At 41.4% G+C, this 25,126-nt stretch overlaps 1 protein-coding gene across 6 annotated transcripts; it reads right to left on the reverse strand.

Annotated features, from left to right (window-relative positions):
• Positions 1-1,258: 1,258 nt before the first annotated feature.
• LOC109875987 (formin-binding protein 1) lies at positions 1,259-24,010 on the reverse strand. 6 transcript variants are annotated; one of them, XM_020468457.2, is made up of 17 exons: positions 23,741-24,010; positions 22,184-22,299; positions 19,212-19,268; positions 18,170-18,317; positions 16,878-16,940; positions 16,697-16,801; positions 14,009-14,023; positions 10,107-10,235; positions 9,614-9,760; positions 8,621-8,809; positions 7,766-7,948; positions 7,135-7,149; positions 6,262-6,371; positions 6,029-6,161; positions 5,539-5,666; positions 5,017-5,153; positions 1,262-4,645 (listed from the first exon to the last, which is right to left on the reverse strand). In XM_020468457.2, the coding sequence occupies exons 1-17, from the start codon at positions 23,768-23,770 to the stop codon at positions 4,467-4,469; spliced, it is 1,884 nt and encodes a 627-aa protein (XP_020324046.1). In that variant the 5' UTR covers positions 23,771-24,010; the 3' UTR covers positions 1,262-4,466. The 6 variants fall into 6 exon arrangements, with proteins under 6 accessions (XP_031673659.1, XP_031673664.1, XP_020324046.1 ...); XM_031817799.1 differs by lacking the exons at positions 7,135-7,149; positions 7,766-7,948 and having other exon boundaries at positions 1,259-3,051; positions 4,487-4,645; positions 23,741-24,008; XM_020468464.2 differs by lacking the exon at positions 7,766-7,948 and having other exon boundaries at positions 23,741-24,009.
• Positions 24,011-25,126: the final 1,116 nt, after the last annotated feature.

Consider the following 25,126-nt stretch of genomic DNA (forward strand, 5'->3'; position numbering starts at 1 on the left):
TTGCTCGCACACGCTTTTTCAGTTCTGCCAACAAATGTTCTATAGGATTGAGGTCAGGGCTTTGTGGATGGCCACTCCAATACCTTGACTTTGTTGTCCTTAAGCCATTTTGCCACAACTTTGGAAGTATGCTTGGGGTCATTGTCCATTTGGAAGACCCATTTGCGACCAAGCTTTGACTTCCTGATTGATGTCTTGAGATGTTGCTTCAATATATCCACATCATTTTCCTCCTTCATGATGCCATCTATTTTGTGAAGTGCACCGGTCTCTCCTGCAGCAAAGAACCCCCACAACATGATGCTGCCACCCCCATGCTTCGCGGTTGGGATGGTGTTCTTCGGCTTGCAAGCCTCCCCCTTTTTCCTTCAAACATAATGGTGGACATTATGGCCAAAAAGTAATATTTTTGTTTCACCAGACCAGAAGACATTTCTCCAAAAAGTACAATCTTTGTCCCCATGTGCAGTTGCAAACCATAGTTTGGCTTTTTTATGGCGGTTTTGGAGCAGTGGCTTCTTCCTTGCTGCGTGGCCTTTCAGGTTATGTTAATATAGGACTCGTTTTACTGTGGATATAGATACTTTTGTACCTGTTTCCTTCAGCTTCTTTACAAGGTCCTTTGCTGTTGTTCTGGGATTGATTTGCACTTTTTGCACCAAAGTACATTCGTCACTAGGAGACAGAGCGCGTTTCCTTCCTGAGCGGTATGACGGCTGCGTGGTCCCATGGTGTTTATACTTGCGTACTATTGTTTTTACAGATGAACGTGGTACCTTCAGGCGTTTGGAAATTGCTCCCAAGGATGAACTAGACTTGTGGAGGTCTACAATTTTTTTCCTGAGGTCTTGGCGGATTTCTTTTGATTTCCCCATGATGTCAAGCAAAGAGGCACTGATTTTGAAGTTAGGCCTTGAAATACATCCACAGGTACACCTCCAAATGACTCAAATGATGTCAATTAGCCTATCAGAAACTTCTAAAACCATGACATCATTTTCTGGAATCTTCCAAGCTGTTTAAAGGCACAGTCAACTTAGTGTATGTAAACTTCTTACCCACTGGAATTATAAGTGAAATAATCTGTCTGTAAACAATTGTTGGAAAAATTACTTGTTTCATGCACATTGTAGATGTCCTAACCGACTTGCCAAAACTATAGTTTGTTAAAAAGAAATTTGTGGAGTTTAATTACTCCAACCTAATGTAAATGGTATTTATTCATCAGGCTTATCTAAAGAATATAATACATCCCTTATTTCCATTTCAGTGTCATTTATTTCCAAACTCCAACATAGTATATTAGATTTCAGAAAACATTTCTAGGTGAAACAAATCCCAACGTGGAACAGAGGTATTATTCTTCTCAAAATAAATAAAACTGGCATTATTTGACTAAGAAAAAAAATAAACATGATTCCAAGCTTTAGCATATAGTTATCACATATCGCACACCAGAGTATATAATTACATCATTAATGTCAACAGTCAAGAAACAAACTTTGCTTTCACACCAGTTCTGTACAGTATAAGGAACAGTACACAGTGAATTCAAAGCACAAAATACTTCTAGAATACACTGAAACTTCATTTCGGTAATATGCATCTCTATCAGTAGACATACAAATACTGAAATTTGTCAGTTTGGGTTGGTAATCAGCTAATGCAAAGAGCTGCAGCTCCCAGATTAACTTCAGTGAAAATAAGCTTTTAAACAGAAGTGAGATATGAAACTGTCAGTGTCTCTCTGGAAGATGGCAAAACTGCATGGACATATCAATAATTCCTTGAGGAAGCAAAATGGTCATGCTTGCATTGACAAAATAAATCACAGAAACGTTTTGTTAAAATGACAAAACCACAGGCACAAACACAGGGTAAGAAAGGAACAAGGTAGGATCCCATAAGTGATGAGTTAACGTAATAGATAGTCAGACTCCCCATAGGACTGGCACAGGCATGACAGGGCGAGCATGCATGCGTAGAGAAACACAGCGCCAACTGAAGAGTAGCTTCCACCACCACAAGTAGCCAGAAAGAGAGAGAAAAGGAAAAACAAAGTGTGAGAGACGGACAAAGAGTTGTGAGACAATCACCATAGTTACTGCATGTATGGCGGTGTAGCCAGAGAGAGCAGCTGTCACTCATATTGAAAGGCAATAGGAGAAATCAAAATGAGAGATCCGTCATCTCCGCTCAGATTGTATGCTTACCAGTAGACCTGCACTGGGTGCTTGAGTTAGACTATAACACAATGCACTCATTTGTCAAAGCTTCCAACTAAAACTCAAAAGTAAAATTGGTGCCAGAACAAATTTGTGCAGATTTGTTGCAAGCCAACAATCGGTGTCATTTAAGTATGATCGGTATATAACCTATATACCCCAAAATAGAAACATGGGTATGTACAGTAATCGTGAGGCATTACTGTGTTGAATAAGAGCTGGAATTGAATTCCCCTGGAAAATCAGCAACATTGTTCCAGTGCTAAGAAAGACTTGGACTGTTTTATCTAATTGACATTACTGTCAACATGTTTTTTTGTGGCGCAGACACAGTGGCTTTGCCATGGGGATTAAGCAATTGAATTCCAGCCCAAGTGTAGTGGTGTTTTCCATGGGTATTTTCCTAAGTTGTAGTGTTTGTTGTGATGATAGCTTGAAGGCAGGTTTGGAATAGTCAATATGTAACAAGGCCGGCTCAGACTCCCCTCTCCCCTTAAACAGGTACCGCCCCTGGGCTCAAGGTACAGTAGAATAGCAAGCAGCCACAACATGAACATACTCATCTGCAGTTAGAAAAACAACAAGCAAGCTTGCAGAAACAATCAATAGGAAAATGACTAGAAATGGTGGTTGCCCCGCAATGTGTGTTGTTTTTGCTCCATTCAACAGAACCCCACAATGGATTCCTGTACTGGGTCGCAAACTGGACTGCCTTGCAACTTGTCCCTTTAGTCTGTCGTCTCTCTGACTACAGTTTTAAGAGGAGGGCGCTTTTTGAAGGACCTGTGCCCTGCCATCCCTGTACGAGCCAAAGACTTTTAGGAATCTGCAATAAGAAAAAAAGCAAAGAAAAAAAGCAAAGAAACAAAAATGACAGGACATGTTAGAGGTGATGCATCAAGACACGAGGAAAGTCATTCCATGACATTCCTTCACATTCTGAAAATGATTGTGGCAGATTACGTTTCCCTAGAGTTGAGTCTATGCTGCACGAGAGCAGGTTCCTGACCGTCAATGGCAAATCAACGTACAGAAAACTTGAGGCTACATGTGTTAATATCACCTGGTTGCCATACTATGTTCATTCATCTGATTTGACATATTTTGACTTATCAATTGGCTCAAGCATGCAGAACAACTCCGTATCAAATTAAAAAAGCCAAGCAGGGATTTATTATTCATTCTAAAAAAATAAATGAATCACATGCCAATGATAGAATGGTGGTGGGTGCGTTACCATGTGTCTCAGAATGAAATGAACGTTTGTCTGTCGAGAACACCACTGTACACTTGGCACAACATTCAGTAATTTAGGCGCTTCAATGAAGCCCCTTTGTCAGATTTTGGAGCAGAGTCAACAACAGTTTGTAGAAGAGAATATGTTACTAGTCTGTTGTACCATCCTAATCAAGATAACATGCAAGCCATGTTCTTTACCTTTACTGTGTAAACAGGCATGTCCTCTTTGAAACATGCCACATGCAAAAACTGATTTAATTTGTGAAGCAGAGAGGCAATCTTTCAGTAATCTCCTGCCAATGATGGTTGCTCAAGTGCAGATTTGCGATGTACTGTTAATGCAATGCAGTGGAGGCTGGCAGAGCATAACGAGCCTCCCTTTAGGCATGCAATAATAGCTATTCCAAATAGGAATTCATATGTTTAGATGCAATGTTCTCTAATATGGGAAACCGTATTTTGTTTGTCAAATAAATCAATAAATTGACATTGGTTATTATTATTAGTGCTAGAAGCAAGGCGTAGCTGATATGCAGTGCAGGCTGGCAGAGCATAACGAGCCTCCCTTTAGGCATGCAATAATAGCTATTCCAAATAGGAATTGATATGTTTAGATGCAAATGCTCTCTAATATGAGAAACTGTATTTTGTTGGTCAAATAAATCAATAAATTGACATTGGTTATTATTATTAGTGCTAGAAGCAAGGCGTAGCTGATATCGACAGTGGGGTCGAGACAACTTAACTTGGTTCTGACAACTTATCACATCCACACGTCTTCATACACACAAACAAACACTTTTCCAAAATCAGTTTCAACGGGTGCAAAATGGTAGAACGTAAAAAGCATCAAGTATAAATGTAAATACAGTCCGTTGTTCTGAGAGTTCCGTCTCAAATGATTCTGTGATATTTCTGAAACACCAGAGTTCAGGGGGTTTGAAATGTCAGGATATTTGTTTTTGCTGCTCCACCCATTTCCCCTCTCTCAAACAATGACAATTATATGTATGTCATAGCACCTTTGGCATTTGTGTCGAAAAAGACCTTGATGTAAGATGTGGGTACGTATCCCTCTTCATCCTCGTTCCTGCGCACCCGCGTCCACCCGTCACCCTTATCCTCCTCGATGACATACAGCAGCTCCCCCTCGGTCATGGAAATGGTGCCTTCGTTCTGACCTGAGAAGGGGAAACAGGAAAGAGAAAACAGCAAGTTACTGTTATTTTGCAGCTGACTGTGTTAAAATGTTACTCACATCCAAGATGCCTATGCTGCACCAACAGTAGATCGTTAATGTGACAAACTCTCGCAGGGTGATGCAAAGCACCAAGTTCATTTGCAATCATTTAACAATAACCTATGTAATGATATAAAGTTTACATTTCTGAATATGCCCCGATGATTTAAATCCTCTTTGCAGACCTTTTTTTTAACATGACGGAAGAAGCCGCTTCCCTGTTATTTGATCCAGGTGAGACATCTGTTCTGAAAAATACATCAAACCCCAATCTAACAACAACACACATTTCCAGAAGGGCCCTTGGCATACCTTCGAAAGGGTAGAGTGATTTGCAGGTTCCGATAGTGGGGAGTGTGTCCTCGTAATCAAAGTCGTCATCAAAGTCGGTGCTCCGAGATTTGAGGTGATGCTCTGTGCTATGATCCTCTGTGTAGCTTCCGTCCGGGCTAACCACATGAAGAGCAACAGTAAAGACCAACAACATGGATACTATATGTGTCATTCTTCAAGTCACCGGCCTCCAATGGTGCAAACCCAAATATATCATTCAAGGTTACACATATGGTCCTGGTGAGATTTGTCAAATCCATAAACTCATACATTTAAAGCAGTATTAATACGGATACATTGAGTCAATTGACAGTCCTTGTCAGTTATATTTAGAGCATAATAGATCATGTGCAACAAGCCCAGAAACAAGTTTTAGTCAAAACATATGGTAATCTCTTGTGACAGACATTGTTAGCTAGCTAGTGCGAGGTTTGGTTGTGTTTTTTCCCCGTCTTCTAGTCCACTGTTTCAGAGACATAGTAAGGGGCACATAGGTTCTACCTCTCTCGGTTGACATGTGCACAGTTGTTGTTCACTGTTGTAGTAGTCTGGGAGTTGTACAATCCACTTGGTGGTCTGTGTTTGTCACTCTTCTCTGCTAACCTGGTCTCCACCTCTACCAGCCAGGCCTGCAGACAGACATAAAAAGGTTTAGACTCAACAATACTTGATTTGTACTTGATGATACATTTCAAGGTTTATTCATCGTCCAACAAAATGCTCACCTTCTCAACAATGCAACAACCACAATAAAAGATAAGAATACGGACATACATGAACTAGCGTGTGGAACACCACTCCCTTCTTCTTTATTTTGGATCGGCGTGGGAAAATGAAGGGAAAGTCAGCAGCGAAAGACTCAGACACAGGATTCAAGCCCAGATCTTAGTGTGTGGTCTGGAGTCGTCAGCACCACCACTAGAACATACTCTGGCAAACATAAAATATCTAACATGCATCGACATGGATCCTTTGTAACATTTCAACTTACTTCATATTTCCTTGCATCCAGTTGTAACTTGTCAGTATTTTGGCAGATCTCCTCTAATCGTGGGTCCACACTGTTGGCGTCCCCCATGTGTGGGTTCTTTATGTACACGTCCTTCATTTTAGACAGAGCATCCCTACAACGCATTCATACATATTGAACAATTGTTCCCGTTTTTAGTTTGTTTAAATCTCCTTATCTAGATTCACAATTGGACTTTCACACATGTACTCTACCTCTGATCCATCTCTTTTTGTATTTCCTTGTTGATGTCATTGATTTTGGCCTGGAGCTTCTTCCTCCTCTGTTCAGGAGGCAGGTGACTACAATCTTCAGGGCCAGAACCCTATGAAAAAACAAACCACCAAATAAACACTCAGACATCCTCCTACTAAAAGAAGCCTAACGCCATGGAGCAGTGACTTTTATACATGTTTACTGTCTTTATCTACCTTGCTGTGAAAAGGCTTTTGCTCCTTTTCTAATTTTCTATACTGAATGTTATCAGATCTTCAACCAAAACCTAATATTAGTTCAAGGGAACCTGAGTGAAAAAAGAAGAACACAATAATTAACATACTTCAAAACCAATAAATGTCACTGAGTTACAGCAGTTCTGCATGGAAGAGTGGGCCACCATTTCTCCACAGGGACGTGAGAGACTGATCAACAACTACGGGAAGCATTTGGTGGCAGTCATTGCAGCTAAAGGTGGCACAACCAGTTAAGAGTGTAAGGGGGCAATAATGTTTTCACACAGGGGAATTTGGCATTGCATAAATTTAACTAAATAAATCAAATAAGTATACTTTTTTGTTGTTGTTATTTGTAAACTCAGGTGCCATTTATTTATTATTAGGTTTTGGTTGAAGATCTGATAACATTCAGTGTCAAGCATATGCAAACATAGAGAAAATTCTGAAAGGGGGCAAATAGTTTTTCGCTGCACTTTATTGTTGTCAGCAACAATGAGATCTGAGATGAGCATATTTAGTTGAAAGTACACCCTTTAGATTCATCTATAGTGATGTAGATTGCATTTGTAATGTGTGCATTACAAAATCACAATCATCAACCATCTGAAGAGTTATGAAAACAGTAGTGCTTACCAGCTTGAGAGAAAGCTTTCCAAGTGAGGGGAGACAATGGGACGAAAAAGACACAATGTCAACATACGCTTGAAACTTTGAGACGGAAGTATGACACTGTACAAGCAGCAATGAAGGGTTGTGGATATTAAGGTACATGGCATGTCAGTCTGAACAGTTAATTCGCCGTTTGCAGCATTTTGTCCACCTACAGTATAAAAAAAATCTTAAACCACATGACACACACACACCACACCAATAGTAAATTGGAAATTTGGACACAGTGCCAGAATAAACACAACTTCCATACGATTGTCTGCAGGTGATAGGCCAGGTCAGATGCCATTTAAAGGGAACGAGCAACAGTAGGAGCCACTATTATTTTTTTGGGGGACCTTTTTAACTAGGCAAGATCAGTTAAGAACAAATTCTTATTTTCAATGACGGCCTAGGAACAGTGGGTTAACTGCCTGTTCAGGGGCAGAACGAACCTTGTACCTTGTCAGCTCAGGGGTTTGAACTTGCAACCTTCCGGTTACTAGTCCAACGCTCTAACCACTAGACTACCCTGCCGCCCCAGTATCAGTAGCCCATAGGCACCACGTCAATGTCATAAGCACAGAGTCAATCTCCCTGTACACAATCAACTTACCCCACGCTTCAGACTCCTTAAGCATTGCATTTTATGTTTGGAGGTCATGAACTCGTTGAGGCGGTGGGAGAGGGGCTCACTGGGTTGCTGGGGAGACTGGGGGCCGTTGTGCACGGCAGCAGGTGATGGGGAGGTAGGTGGGGGAGGGGGTGGTTGGCGTGGGGAAGCTAACAAAGACATAAGCTATGGGTAAGGGTCATGGAGTGGTATGGAACAAAACAATAACAGAACAAAATCAGGAAAAGTAACACCAAAAATAATGAAATGATGGAAGAACAACAAAGAATATGGTTACCAACACTTAAGACGGCAGCGGTTCAGACACTGTGTCTAGTTCAAGTTAAACATTTAGATAAATAGTGTTTCCAACAAGCATTTATTTCATATTAGAAAAAAAAAATCCTTCTGCAGTCCAGTCGGACACCGGGTCGGGTTGAGTCAGACACCAGGGCCGCGTTGAGTCAGACACCAGGGCCGCGTTGAGTCAGACACCAGGGTCGGGTTGAGTCAGACACCAGGGCCGCGTTGAGTCAGACACCAGGGCCGCGTTGAGTCAGACACCGGGTCGGGTTGAGTCAGACACCAGGGCCGCGTTGAGTCAGACACCGGGTCGGGTTGAGTCAGACACCAGGGCCGCGTTGAGTCAGACACCAGGGCCGCGTTGAGTCAGACACCAGGGCCGCGTTCAATGGTGAGAGTAGACAGGATTCCTTATTCTTCATGTCAGAGATGTGCGTGTGTTCGTCAACATGTATTTGTGCCTGAACCTTCCACAGCGTGGTGCCCTGCCGAACGTGACCCTGGCTAGTACAGTAGGTTGAGGACAGTCTTGTGGACTGATGGTGTTATCCTTACCTTGTTTCTCTTGATGAAAGGCCACAGTTTTCCCCTGCTGTTGCTGCGGCTGGGCTTGCTCTCCCCTTGCGAGTTTAGATAGCTGGACTCTGACACTGTCCGCCTCATAGACAGACTATAGTCCTCAACCTCTACGTCGCCGGGTGGCTCGAAGCCAGACTTGTAGGATTCCACCACATGCTTGGTGTCCTGTTGGGGATTGTGAGTTCATTAATGTATAACAGACAGAATATTATGAATATTTACCAAATGCATTTCAGCTTGAGGCCACCAAAATGAACCAAATTGCAGAAACTCATTTGCACTTTGAAGTACAAGTATTCCTCACGGAAGCCGACTTCAAAACTACGGCATTTTAAACTCTTATCTGGCGCAGGGAGACACAATTACAGCAAAGCCATGGCTCTTCAAACACGCCACAGAAAGCATTTTAGAGTACAAGGGCTGATCTAGGATGAGTTTTATCTTCGCTATAATAAATTAATGAGGGTTGGGGGGCTGATCCTAGACCAACACTGATCTCAGATACATAGTAAAACTGAGTTCACACTACTGTATTTATTTGTGTATTTTTTTATCATAGGTAAATGTATATGTCAACAAATGCCCCAAAACTGGATTCTTTTGAGATATAGAATAAAACTGGTCACTATCGGTTACGACACCTGTGTTGACTTTAGCAACAATCACATTTCATTCATGTGAAAGTGGGACAGCCATTAAAGAAACACCAACGTCAGCGTTTTGATGGTGTAAATAATTGATCTTCTCCTCCTATATTTAGTGGGCTGCTAACCCTTTACCGCTTCAGCAAATAGAACCACGAACAACTGCAATAATATTCTCTCTGCTCCTTTATATAGAAATCCAGTCAAATGATGTCACTGAAATGTAGAACTGATTTTTCTATGCACTTTCCTGGCAGTTTGTCACTATGTAAAATGACTGTACATAACAAGAACCATGTTATAAACATGCAGTAGCCCTACTAACCATTTTTGGCTCTATGGATTCTGCTGCTTTGGTCATGCCATCTAAACATTTGCCAACAATAGGTAGCACTTTCCGATCGACCTCTGCGTAAGTCTTCATAGACTCTCCCACTCTCTCTATACGTTTTTCTTCCATCTCCTGTAGTTTCTGCAGTAAAGAAGACATTCTTAGATTAAAATAGAATTGTGAGTTGCAAAACACATACAAATCAGTTATATTGTGAACAGGGTGGATGTGAGTACTGGCAGTACTTTACTAGGACTGAAATAGGTGCCGGTACTCATTTTGGGTGCCTGTACTGTTGATGTATTGGTGCAGGAGCTCCATAATAGTTTTGAGCAAATCCTCTATGAGGTGCAGTTGCTCAAGCAGTAGAGATGTTGAGGAGCTCCAGTGAGCTCCTGCCCAAGTCAAGCACTGAGCACTGGTGAATGCAATGAGTTTCTCCCCGAAGCGCTTCCAATCAACCTGTACTGTGGGTGAGGTGAACTACCTGAAAGATGTGAGGTATGAGGGTATGATAATGTGCATTCTGCTCTTTGTTGAACTTCTGCAGGAAGGTGAGGTATTCATTCTTGCTGTCCTCTGCCACTTGGTGTTTCATCTGGGCCTGATGTCTGGCCTGTATACCGAGAGGGAGTTCAGAGAGGGTTTAAAGATTTGCACGTACGCCAACAAGTGGGACTGTAAAACCGTGCGTAGTTCCACAGAACATTGACACAGTACATTGTGTGTTAACACGCATAACACTGAACAAAGCAAAGTCAATATTTAAAAAATTATAAACAGAATGTGAATAATATTGAACTGAAATCCTCATACAGACATATAGTATGCTTGAGTTAAAACACAAAAACAACACAAATCTCAAAACCACACATATAAGTACCACTGTCGTTATGGTCCACAGCGTGTTGTAAAAAAAATAGCCAAGGGTGGCCTAGGACTGCATACAGTGTGGAGACTTTATTCACCCCCAAAATAAATATATTTCATCAAATCATCACGATAGAGTAGAACCAACCCACCCACCCTTATCCTCTTATTACAGTTACATTTATGCACCTGACATTCCAGGATCTTAACAGTGTCAATGAATATTTCATATGGCTCTGCCACTTTGAACAAGACAAGGAAACACGGCTAAGGGAAGCGCTTAGGCCATAGATACATTAGTGGCAGGAAACGAGAATTCTGTGGCTTTCCTTTCCTCTTGGAGGGAGAGAGGAGTGTTGATAGTGGATATAGTAAAGCATAGTAGAGTTATACAAATGATGACCTGAGGGTTAGTATGTGTTTCAAAGCTGAACTATGCGGTGTTACTTTGCTGGGAGTGGGCCTCCCCTATAGTGTCAAGAATGTGTATTTTACCATGCCAGGAAGTCAAGACCATTAGTTAATGTCATGTAATGCAGCTCCTCAATTCACATTTAATGTTTATGATGACCAGACAAAGGAAACATTGACCATAACAAACAACAATAACAAAAGAAAACAGGTTCATTTAGCATGCACATACTCCACAAAGATACAGTATGAACACAGACAAACTGTACACTGACAGGACAGGATCTGGATGTTGTTTCAGCAGACTGTTGAGGACTGTATCCATAGCATAACAGGACTCAGATTAGTCAAACAAAACATTTTGTATGCATGACATTATACCTTGCAATCTAAACAATTATGCATTTTATTTGTGCCTATATTTATTATGTGTTTCTATATGAATATGTTTATAGATGCGTCTATTCGCTGTAGTGTCATTCAATTACCATTTAGGAATAATGCACCCACTAACTAACCACAGCAGTTTCTTACTTTAAATACCCATTCCAATTCATAACTGTGTCCCTTCCAAGTCTTTGGAGATCTTATTTTGAAATGACGTTCTGAGTGAAACCAGCAATAGTACACTATATATACAAAAGTATGTGGACACCCTTCGGCTATTTCAGCCACAGCCATTGCTTACATGTGTATAAAATCGAGCACACAAACATGCAATCTCAAACATTGGCAGTAAAATGGCTATACCGAAGAGCTCAGTGACTTTCAACGTGGCAAGGTGATAGGATGCCACTTTCCAAAACGTCAGTCAGTCAAATGTGCTGCCTCGGCCAATTGGAAGAGCTGTTATTGTGAAGTGGAAACGTCTAGGAGCAACAACAGCTCAGCTGCGAAGTGACAAACCACACAAACTCACAGAACAGGACCGCCAAGTGCTGAAGCACATAGTGTGTAGAAATGGTCTGTCCTCAGTTGCAACACTCACTACTGAGTTCCAAACTGCCCCTGGAAGCAATAACTGTTTGTCGGGAGATTCGCGTAATGGGTTTACACGGCCGAGCAGCCGCACACAAGCCTAGGATCACCAAGCGCAATACCAAGCATCGGCTGGAGTGGTTTAAAGCTCGCCGCCATTGGACTTTGGAGCAGTGGAAACGCGTTCTCTGGTGTGATGAATCACACTTCACCTGGCAGTCTGAAGGACAAATCTGGTTGTGGTGATGCCAGAGGAACACTACCTGCCTGAATGCATAGTGCCAGCAGCATACCACCCTGCATCCCACTGCTGGCTTGCTTCTGAAGCTAAGCAGGGTTGGTCCTGGTCAGTTCCTGGATGGGAGACCAGATGCTGCTGGAAGTGGTGTTGGAGGGCCAGTAGGAGGCACTCTTTCCTCTGGTCTAAAAAAATATCCCAATGCCCCAGTGCAGGGATTGGGGACATTGCCCTGTGTAGGGTGCCTTCTTTCGGATGGGATGTTAAATGGGTGTCCTGACTCTCTGAGTTCATTAAAGATCCCATGGCACTTATCGTAAGAGTTTCTTACTTTAACCCTGGTGTCCTGGCTAAATTCCCAATCTGGCCCTCAAACCATCACGGACACCTAATAAACACCAGTTTACAATTGGCTCATTAATCCCCCTCCCCTGTAACTATTCCCCAGGTCGTTGCTGCAAATGTGTTATCAGTCAACTTACCTGGTAAAATAATGGATAAATAAAAACTGGAAAGTTTGGTGGAGAAGGAATAATGGCATACAATGACATTCTGTGCTTCCAACTTTGTGGAAAGCCCTTTCCTGTTTCAGCATGAGAATGCTCCTGTGCACAAAGGGAGGTCCATACAGAAATGGTTTGTTGAGATCGGTGTGGAAGAACTTGACTGGCCTGCCCTGACCACAAACACTTTTGGGATGAATTGGAGCGCCGACTGCGAGCCAGTACTAATTGACCAACATCAGTGCCCGACTTCATTAATGCTCGTGGCTGAATGGAAGCTAGTCACCACAGCAATGTTTCAACATCTAGAGGAAAGTTTTCCAAGAAGAGTGGAGGCTGTTATAGCAGCAAAGGGGGAACCAACTCCATATTAATTAGAGATCGACCGATTACGATTTTTCAACGCAATACCGATACCGATTATTGGAGGTCCAAAAAAGCCGATGCCGATTAATCGGCCAGTTCCCCCCCCCCCCTTATTTGTAATAATGACAATTACAGCCACCATCGAAGCATCGTTACCCATGCAGAGCAAGGCGAACAACTAAAAGAAAGCTCAGAGTGAGTGACGTTTGAAACGCTATTAGCGTGCGCTAACTAGCTAGCCATTTCACCTCAGTTACACCAGCCTCATCTCGGGAGTTGATAGGCTTGAAGTCAGAAACTGCGCAATGCTTGACGCACAACGAAGAGCTGCTGGCAAAACACACAAAAGTGCTGTTTGAATGAATGTTTACGCGCCTGCTTCTGCCTACCACCGCTCAGTCAGATACTTGTATGCTCAGGCAGATTATAGGCAGGACACGTTAGATAATATCTAGTAATATCATCAAACATGTGTAGTTAACTAGTGATTATGATTGATTGTTTTTTATAAGATACGTTTAATGTTAGCTAGCAACTTACCTTGGCTTACTGCATTCGCATAACAGGCAGTCTCCTTGTGGAGTGCAACCTTACAGTTACTAGTTAACTGTAAGGTCGCAAGATTGCATCTCCCGAGCTGACATGGTGAAAATCTGTCGTTCTGCCCCTGAACGAGGCAGTTAACCCACCGTTCCTAGGCCGTCATTGAAAATAAGAATGTGTTCTTAACTGACTTGCTTAGTTACATAAAGGTATAAAAAATATATATATATATATAAATTAAAAAACATTGGCGCCCAAAAATAACGATTTCCGATAGTTACGAAAAGTTGAAATCGGCCCCAATTAATCGGCCATTCCGACGAATCGGTCGACCTCTAATATTAATTCCCATGATTTTGGATTGAGATGCACAACAAGCAGGGGTCCCCACATACTTTTGGCCATGTAGTGTATGTCTACGGGTGTACATTGAACATAGAGACAGATCCTTAGAGACATACAGACGCCTGGTAAACCTACCTTGAGATAGCACCGCTATAAGACGTGATGGAAAACAAAAACAGAGTTAGTTTCAGAGCACTACAGACAGGTTTTAGATGTCCTAATTATGTGAAAGTTGTATTAATTTATTAGTAATGTCCTGAATGAACTACTAATGAACATCTAGACTGCAAAAAGGCTTGAACTACAGTAGCAGTCAACATTTTGGCCACACCTACTCATTCAAGGGTTTTTCTTTATATTTACTATTTTCTACATTGTAGAATAATAGTGAAGACATCAAAACAATGAAATAACACATCTGGAATCATGTAGTAACCAAAAAAGTGTTAAACAAATCAAACTATATTTTCTATTTGAGATTCTTCAAAGTAGCCACCCTTTGCCTTGATGACAGCTTTGCACACTCTTTGCATTCTCTCAACCAGCTTCATGAGGAATGCTTTTCCAAAAGTCTTGAATGAGTTCCCACACCTTGAGATGGTTTGGGATGAGTTGGACTGCATATTATGCTGATCACTGATGGTTGCTTTTCCTTCACCCTGAGGTCCAACTCATCCCAAACCATCTCAATTGGGTTGAGTTCGGGTGATTGTGGAGGCCAGTTCATCTGATGCAGCACTCCATCACTCTCCTTGGTCAAATAGCCCTTACACAGCCTGGAGGTGTATTTTGGGTCATTGTCCTGATGAAAAACAAATGACAGTCCCACTAAGCACAAACCAGATGGGATAGCGTATCGCTGCAGAGTGCTGTGGTAGCCATGCTGGTTAAGTGTGCCTTGAATTCTAAATAAATCACTGACAGTGTCACCAGCAAAGCACCCCCACACCATCACACTTCCTCCTCCATGCGCCACGGTGGGAACCACACATGCGGTGATCATTCGTTCACCTACTCTGCGTCTCACAAAGACACGGCGGTTGGAACCGAAAATCTCGAATTTGGACTCATCAGACCAAAGGACAGATTTCCACTGGTCTAATGTCCATTGCTCGTATGTCTTGGGACAAGCATGTCTCTTCTTATTATTGGTGTCCTTTAGTAGTGGTTTCTTTGCAGCAATTCCACCATGAAGGCTTGATTCACGCAGTCTCCTCTGAACAGCTGATGTTGAGATATGTCTGTTACTTAAACTCTGTGAAGCATATATTTGGGCTGCAATCTGAGGTGCAGTTAACTCTAATGAACTTATCCTCTGCAGCAGAGGTAAGTCTGGGTCTTCCTTTCCTGTGGTGTTCCACATGAGAGCCAGTTTCATCATAGCGCTTGATGGTTTTTGCGACTGCACTTGAAGGAACATTCAAAGTTCATGACATTTTCTGGATTGACTGACCTTCATGTCCTAAAGTAATGATGGACTGTCATTTGTCTTTGCTTATTTGAGCTGTTCTTGCCATAATATGGACTTGATCTTTTACCAAATAGGGCTTCTGTATACCACCCTACCTTGTCACAACATAACTGATTGGCTGAAAGGCATTAAGAAGGAAAGAAATTCTACAACTTTTAACAAGCCACACCTGTTAATTGAAATGCATTCCAGGTAACTACCTCATGAAGCTGGTTGATAGAATGCCAGGAGTGTGCAAAGCTGTCAAAGACAAAGGGTGGCCACTTTGAATAATCTAAAGTATATTTTGATTTGTTTAATATTTTTTTGGTTACTACATGATTCCATGTGTTATTTCATAGTTTTGATGTCTTCACTATTATTCTACAATGTAGAAAATAGTACAAATAAAGAAAAAACCTTGAATTAGTAGGTGTGTCCAAACCTTTGACTGGTACCTAATGTGGAATATAGTTTTTTATACTTTGACTATGGCATTTCTTGTATGGTTTTCAACTAATTTCATAGGGAAGGTGACTTTGTACAACAGTTAATGACACGAAAATGTATATTAACGTTTAATGATAACTTATTCTGTTTGGTTAGTCCATGTTAGCTTTCTGAGATTCTTGACTTTAGGTGGTACTTTTCACTGCGTGATGTCAATAGTGCCTGAGAAGGTTTGCAAACTGTTTGCATCTTTGTACAGTTGTAGGCAACAATGTCATGGCTAAATCAACTGAAATCAACTCTTTGACTTGGTTTAAAGTTACAGGTGATTTGGCTAAATGTTTTTAACACTGCACATTTGCCCCCATCCCTACCATTGATTTTTGGTTAGTGGTGGTTTATGTTAACTGGAATTAGCAGTGGCTGTTTAAACTCAATTCTGTTGCCACTACTGTACATTGAGCTAGCTTTGTTTCTACGTTGGACAGATCAGATACCTGATAGATATGGTAAACTGTTTTTTGCAATCAATAGTGAATTAGCACCGTTATCTAATCAGTACTGAAATAATAGCGATGTTTTTTGGAATCGGCATTGCACTGGTACAGTAACATGGCTTGGATAGCATCTGAGGAATAGAGTATAGAGTGAACAATGAGAAAAGCCCATTGCTGGAGCGCCATGAAGCACTATACCATTGTCTACCAGCAGTGATTCATATTTGGCTCCTACCCTACTTCCAAGAGGGCCACAACATTCTCTTGTCAGTGCAGCTGTTGCCACGCAAACCATGTTCACAGCTTTATGAGTAGGAGTGGTGTGGCGACTAAGAGTAGCTGCACATTCTCTCACACACACACACGTGATGAGCTCAAGTCAATTGTGTGTAGGAGTGAACATTTCTACGTCAGTCTATAACTTACCTTTTCGACATCTGCTTTAGTCACGTTGATGTCAGCATCTATCTTGTCGAAGTACTGCTGGGCTCTATCCGCCTCCTTACAGTCTCTCTCAAATCTCCGTTTACTCTGAAAAGAAGCAATTCACATGGAATGGTTCAGTCATGTATCTCTTCAATTACTCCTACCTCAGGAGGACACTTACGGATTCTAGTTGTTTCCAAGAATTCTCAATGTGTTGCTGAGCTCTGCGGCCATCATGGAAATGCTGCAAAAATAATTGTATATGTTAATCTGTTAAAAGGCGCATAAACAGCAGTAGAATCATTTGTGGTTTGAACCCTGAACAGTTTAGTATCTAGAACTAGACAGTCAAGAGACATCTCTTATGAAATATCTTATGACACTCCTTATGGTGAATGGAAGAGCTACGCACTGTAGACTACAAGCACATAACATCCCCACCAAAAAGACACATCTACTCCTTAGTCATTCCATGGAATCAAAACTACTGAGCCAAAACTAAACTGACTAAAGAGATTTGCTGATGTGTTTATTCTTGACTAATGTAATGCTCCTCACAGCATATACAACCACCTCCAAGGGCCCTTACGGAATCTCACTGAAGGCTCAAAAGGCACCTCTGCTTTTGTTGCGAGTTGAATTTAAATGATAGGAGACGTAAACCATTGGTGTGGCTTTCAAAGCTAATGTTCAATGCCTGGTATCAGGACCTCATTTAACTACGCCATGTTCTAGTTGGGAATTTTATAAATGACAAAAACATACGTCGGAGTGAGCTATCGATCAAATCTACCTTTACTACAGGTTAGAAAATCTAAATAATGCAACAGGAATGGCAGGCCTGAAATACGCTGGTTTCAAAACACTAAAAAGGACTAACTCTCTCGCTCTGATCTGAGCCATGGTCAAAGACATTCGGTCAGACAAGAGGCCAAAACCAAAGCTTTACAAAAGTGTGTGTGCTATACATTGCTTTCATCATACACACCCCTCCCCCCATGTAATATCAGTTCCAGCCACCCAGCTCCAGACAAAGGCCTGGTCCACTTATCAGCAGTGGAGGCTACTATGGATGGGTGGGGACACTAGGGTCAACCTGCTCCCAATCCCTTCATCTGGATACTTGACCCAGTTCTACCCCCAGGATTTACTGGATGGGCTGGTGTAAAATGATGATCAACACCATGACAGATTATCAGCCTGATCCCTGGCTGTGTCGGACACACCAATGACATAATAGCATTTTTGTATCAGCTCCAGCAATTAATTTTGCACATTTGTTGATCTGATTGTTATGTTGTCCAAAGCACCATGCAGTGGTTGACCCAGGATTGGCTGGTTTGGTTCAGATCATGTGACATCCATAATCTCTGGATAGCCTCACTACAAAATGGTTGAGCTGCCAATGATCACGATCTGGGAGAGTTCAAGTCATGTCTGAAGGAGCGATACACAGGAAAAGGGATGTTTTACCGATTTCCTCTCTGCTTTTAACTCCTGGATGTATCGCGTCAGCTCACAGATGATGTGAGTGGTGAGATCCTCAGCCATGACCTCGTGTTGTCCCGCATAGTCGTTCAGCTCGTTCAGGGTCATCAGGAAGGCCCGACAGGACGTGTACCTGGTAACAAGACGAGATGTGACCACGAAATGTGTTTAAAAACTTTTTTCACATTTAAATCACGACAGCTTTATTATTATACATCCTGAGAAATATTAATGTCATACTTCTACAGAAGGTTATCAGCACATTCCACTATCAGAGATATTTGGTCATATAATATGATAAGAAAAAATGTATAAGTACTGTAGATTATGGACTATATAATATTCAAAATTATAGAATTTACAGACCACTTTGACAGGGTCTTTGAGCGACAGGACATACTTAGAATTCGGTTTTTGTGATTTTGTGATTAAGGAGGGGAAATAAGACACGGATAACACCCTCATTTGGAAAAGGTTATATGGACACCCCTGATGCTTAAACCGATATTTCACTTCAGAATTGGTTAAAATGAGGTCACGGTTAGGGTAAGGATTAGGGTCAGGGTGGCTAGTCGGTTTAAGCGTCATGAGAGTCCGTATAGCCCTTCCCCCCTCATCTGGCACTACTTTCTTCAAAGGCTTCCTCCCTTGCCTTAAGAAATTACTCTAATTTTCTCTCAAACAGTCACTATGCACATGTGTCTTGGAATTGTCCAACTGTTTAGCACATACAACAAAGGATAACTTCTTGATGAAAAAAATGTATCCACCTGGAAATAACCTTGGCTTTAGCTACACAGTAACCTCCAGGGCAGATATGGAGTGTTTCACAGCAAGCCATGAAAGTCTAGCCATGTTAATCTGAAATAGCTATTTTTACCCACTAACAGCCGGTAACGAGTGGAGATGGGAAATCAGCTAATTACATGACTTCATGAATTCATCACAAAAAGAATAGTCACATTAATGTGCACGGTCAACCTGATATAGTGAACATTAATCCTTGATGCATTTACATTTCACTCACTTGTATTCATCTTCCTCTCTTGAGTTTTTCTTGGGCTGATATTTTTTCGATAGATTTCTGTTACGGAATGGAAACAAAATTCAGTACAGGTGTAGAAAACATTCAATACACTGTAAATGGGGTCACTGTGGAGAGATACAGAGGGACACATGTATACAAAAATATAGTATATTTGTGTACTCATGGGGAAGGGACGCCCAGTGGCAGGATGTCAAAATCTGCTGATGAATGGACGGGCCTTTAGCGGAGTGACAGCCACCTGCCTAAGCCTCAGGAGAAGGTCACTCACAGTGCTAAATCCTGCTTTATGGCGACCCCTAACAGAGAGGGGTAATCCAGAGGCCTACTAATATATTTAATGGGCAACTAGAATTTTGATCCTGACAAGTGACAGATTATCCTCTGTGTACCTCTGCATCTGGGTCTCATATGTACAGATCTCTATGAACAACAGCGTGATTGGACAAGAAAGAGCAGCATGAGAGGGGAAGTCATCCCTTAGCTTTAATGTGAAACTCAGGATTATTAATCCGACTGGGGATAGAGCCTTCCTGTGAAAGCACAACTGTGTGTGCAAGATTCATCTTGAAATATCATCATACTAGAGGTCGACCGATTATGATTTTTCAACGCCGATACCGATACCGATTATTGGAGGGCCAAAAAAAGCCGATACCGATTAATCTGACAATTTTTTAAATTTATTTGTAATAATGACAATTACAACAATACTGAATGAACACTTATTTTAACTTGATATAATACATCAATAAAATCAATTTAGCCTCAAGTAAATAATGAAACATGTTCAATTTGGTATAAATAATGCAAAAACAAAGTGTTGGAGAAGAAAGTAAAAGTGCAATATGTGCTATGTAAGAAAGCTAACATTTCAGTTCCTTGCTCAGAACATGAGAACATATGAAAGCTGGTGGTTCCTTTTAACATGAGTCTTCAATATTCCCAGGTAAGAAGTTTTAAGTTGTAGTTATTATAGGAATTATAGGACTATTTCCCTCTATACCAATGCAGGACACGCTAGATAATATCTAGTAATATCATCGACCATGTGTAGTTAACTAGTGATTATGATTGATAGTTTTTTACAAGATAAGTTTAATGCTAGCTAGCAACTTACCTTGGCTTACTGCATTCGCGTAACAGGCAGTCTCCTTGTGGAGTGGGCAGGTCGTTATTGAGTTGGACTAGTTAACTGTAAGGTTGCAAGATTGGATCCCCCGAGCTCACAAGGTGAAAATCTGTCGTTCTGCCCCTGAACGAGGCAGTTAACCCACCGTTCCTAGACCGTCATTGAAAATAATAATGTGTTCTTAACTGACTTGCCTAGTTAAATAAAGGTATAAAAAAATATATATATATATTTTTAAATCGGCGCCCAAAAATACTGATTTCCGATTGTTATGAAAATTTGAAATCGGCCCTAATTAATAGGCCATTCTGATTAATCGGTCGACCTCTAATCTGTACAATGACACTTATGGTTCAAAAGAAAAATGTAAGATATTTCACATCATGTAATATAATATGCATCTTCTGAGTGGACTATCGGAAGCAGATACAGAGGCTACCATGAAATGACACAGGGGCAAGAATTCCAGAATACATTTCTCCCCATGAATCACTGGTAGCCTCCACTCACTGTGCTCTGCTCCAGACCATCTATTCTTATGTGTTGCTAAGCAGATTGCCAGACGTGCCAGCCACCTTTTTGTCTGCTTGCAGCCACATGACAAATCTGGATCCTGACACAACAGCACATGGTGCAAATTCCATACGCCCAGATTCCCGTTAACCCTTTGGAAATAAAATGACTCATAAGACCCTAGTCTGTCTTCTCAGGCCAGTTTAAACCCCTGCTTTTCTTTTGGGGCTTTTTGCCTAATTTATAAAGGCTTAATTCCTCCATTCAGTGTTCAATCCATGCTGTCCATATTCTGATGTGTTTAGTCTATGGTTTCCTAAATCAATATACTACCAACTGTACAATCAACATATGTAAAGAATTCAAATCTATTATGGTTGGTGTTGAAAAGTCACAATTTAACAAGACACCTCATATGCAATCTAAAATGGTGCCATTAGTGATACTGGCTAGAGAACAAAACACACCCATAGGACAATCCAGTTCAGAGCTGATTGCAGCACTATTGCTGAGGCACAGAAAACACCTTATAATGTTCTCCAGATACAAGGTTAATGTTGGTTGATTATACATGCAGGAATATGCTGGTGTGTATTCCTTGGTGAGTGAACGGCAGACAGCGATGCAACTCATCCACTGTCCCCGGGGACGACTCTGTCAGAGACTATCACTGTCTGGCAAGTACTCCCATATTATACAGTGGGAAGCTCCCAAGACCATTGCCGGATAACAAATGTGGGTCATTGCTATGGATAACCTAGTAACCATGGTATTGTGTTACCTATGCAACCTACACTTCTGGTTGCATCGAGTAAAAGACCTGTATCTGTTTCTAATCCATCTCACTTTGTTGTTACATAAACTACCACCATTATGTGTTCTAAATTCATCTCTGAATTTAGAACATCACTTTGAAGTGGGCTGATATTTATACCTTTATTTGTGCCCTTTATTGAAAAGGCATTCTCTTTCAACTACAACATTGTAATGTGCAGTGATGGACTAGCGCAACATAATATTACTGTACCACTGGGCCCTGTTGGCCTTGTGTATGCATGTCAGAAAAGTTTATCAAAAAATGGTGTCACTCTTTGTGAGCAATACCTCGTGACATTGCACTTGATTGTAACATGACATAGATGACATTGGTGATACAGGCTCTGTAGTGTTTTATCAAAGTTACTCAAATCAACGACACATACCAAAACATGTTTTAGTAGTCCTGTACTCAAGCGGTCACGCCTCCGCCATGAGAGACAGACAGTATCAAAATGGGGAGTGATGAGGATAATGTTTTCCCAGCCCTTACCTGATTTGCTTTGCATAGCTGATTTCAATTTCAGATCTCTCTTTGACAAATTTTGTATACTTCTCCACAAACTCAATGCCCCAGTGGGTGTGTTTTTCCAAGTTGTCAAACTGGTCCTGTAAGAAAAGTAAGATAAATTAAAATGAGAATAAATTATAAAACAAAGCAATAAGTTAATTCTAAAACTCACAAAAAATAGCTAGCCCTGGCAAGACTGGCTCTGAAGCGGCATGTAGCCTAGTAGTTAAGAGCGTTGGTCCAGTATTCGAAAGGCTGCCGGTTCGAATCCCCTAGGTGACAATCCTGCCGATGTGAGCATGGCACTTAACTCTAATTGCTCCTGTAAATCGCTCCAGAGTGTCTGATAAATTACGTAAATTATCTCAGTGGCTTTTCTTCCTAAAGAACATTATTTTATTTTGCAGGATTGAGACAATGTTTATGAAAAATGAATAGCAATGAGTTATTATGGTTAAATTAGAGAGGGATAGTGTACAGCAGTCTTTGTTGCAACACTAGGTCTGTAATTCTGCTGCTACTTTACTTTCTGCTGTTGTACAGCTACAACTGTATGTAGGCCTACAACATAAGATACAGGAGGCAAATTGTGAACATAATAGGACTATTTTCGTTCAGTCAGTGCGGTGGGATATGTATTATATGTTATGCACTCAAATGAACAATGTGGTGGCGGGTTACTTTTGCATCTATGCAATGCATTCAATAGCCTATTTGTGCACACGCGTAGGCTGCCACATCTAAACAACTCAGTAAAATAAAAGAGCAATCCTATTGAACAATAGGCTAGATTTCATTTTCCAAAAGAAAACAATCGTTGCAAATATTGAATATGTTATGTTGGACTTCACCCTCTCCGAGATTTGCCTTTTGTGAGCACAAAAACGTCGTGTTCGCTGTTCTAGAGTGCCAATAGCCATTTGATTTATTCTTCTTCTTATTATTATCATAATTATTATAATAAGGTGAAATGAGACAGACAACTGGGAAGAAACACATTCCCAAATGCGTTGCCTACAATACCGCGCTCGCTACAAGGTTACAAATGAAACATGTTGCCAGAGTCGCTACTATGTAGCTGTAGCTACTGTATCTCAATGCAGATGTAGCGTAGCTACTGTATCTGCAGAGTATAGACCAGTGGTATGAACCCCATTTGCAATGGCTTCTTAGTGATTATAATAGGTTAATAGGGAATTATAGTGTAAGCAACTCTAGCTTTACACGTGGACAACATGGGGGATAGATATTGAGGTTCATAAGAAATAAGTATATCCAATCACCGTGACTAAAACCCGATTCTGTAGCCAACAGCGCAACAGTCGACCAGTATAGAATCCGCCACTGTTACTAGCCTATACCTCAGATAATGAAGCCTGCATGCACGCGCAGAGAAGCATCGTGAGCGTTATGCTCCCTCGCTACTTTGTTGTAAAGACATACACAAATACTTAGTACCTCAACTGATCATAAGGTTGACCATCAGATAAAAGCAAGAACGAGCTTCATTAACGGAAATATTTACGCAGTTCTACGTACCCACAGCTCCGTCCCCCATCTGCAACTCATGGTCTCAGAGCAATTTCTACCAAATTATCCACGATTTCTAAGCATGCGCCCAATGGTATTGTTCAGAACTATATCTGAGTACAAAGGTTTGTGTAGCTTTTCACCGACACATCCAGTCATTAAAAATGGTGATTTGCCGTCAGATATCGGGTTGATTTTTGCTCCTACATGTGGGGCACCCATCCGTGTAGCCCGATAACAGCACGCGGCCGCGCGCTTCACTGGGGAATCTCTCCTAGCTGCTGCTCACCGGTAGTATAGAGCGCTTGTTGTGATGTATAATGAATGGATAGACGTTGTGATACTCAAAACGGTGAATATTTGTTATTTAAACTGTGAATATTATTTAAACGTGAAACTATTCAACCCATAGCCTACCACAGTGCATTCGGGAAATGACCCCTTCCCTTTTCCACATTTTGTTATGTTACATCCTTATTCTTAAAATGATTAAATTACATTTTTACTCAATCTACACACATTACCCCATAATGACAGACCGAAAACAGGTTTTTAGAATGTTTAGCAAATTAATAAAAAACACATACATACGTTTTTAGACCCTTTGCTATGAGACTCGAAATTGAGCTCAGGTGCATCCTATTTCCATTGATCATCATTGAGATGTTTCTACTACTTGATTGGAGTCCACCTGTGGTAAATTCAGTTGATTGGACATGATTTGGAAAGGCACAGATCTGTCTATATAAGGTCTCACAGTTGACAGTGCATGTCAAAGCAAAGACCAAGCCACAAGGTCAAAGGAATTGTCCATGGAGCTCAGAGACAGGATTGTGTTGAGGCACAGATCCGGGGTAGGGTGCCAAAATATTTCTGCAGCATTGAAGGTCCCCAAGAACACAGTGGCCTCCATCATTCTTAAATGGAAGAAGTTTGGAACCAAGACTCTTCTTAGAGCTGGCTACCCGGCCAAACTGAGCAATCGGGGGAGAAGGGCCCTGGTCAGGGAGCTGACCAAGAACCCGATGATCACTCTGACAGAGCTCCAGAGTTCCTCTGTGGAGATGGGAGAACCTTCCAGAAGGACAATCATCTTTGCAACACTCAACCAATCAGGCCTTTATGGTAGAGTGGCTAGACGGAAGCCACTCCTCTGTAAAATGCACATGACAGTCCGCTTGGAGTTTGCCAAAAGGCACCTAAAGGACTCTCAGACCATGAGAAACAAGATTCTCTGGTCTGATGAAACAAAGATTGAACTCTTTGGCCTGAATGCCAAGTCTGGAGGAAACCTGGCACCACCCCTACAGTGAAGCATGGTGGTGGCAGCATCATGCTGTGGGGATGTTTTTAGAGGCAGTGACTGGGAGACTTGTCAGGATCGAGGGAATGAAC

Source organism: Oncorhynchus kisutch, linkage group LG3 (genome assembly GCF_002021735.2).
Source record: "Oncorhynchus kisutch isolate 150728-3 linkage group LG3, Okis_V2, whole genome shotgun sequence".
Taxonomy (NCBI): Eukaryota; Metazoa; Chordata; class Actinopteri; order Salmoniformes; family Salmonidae; genus Oncorhynchus; species Oncorhynchus kisutch.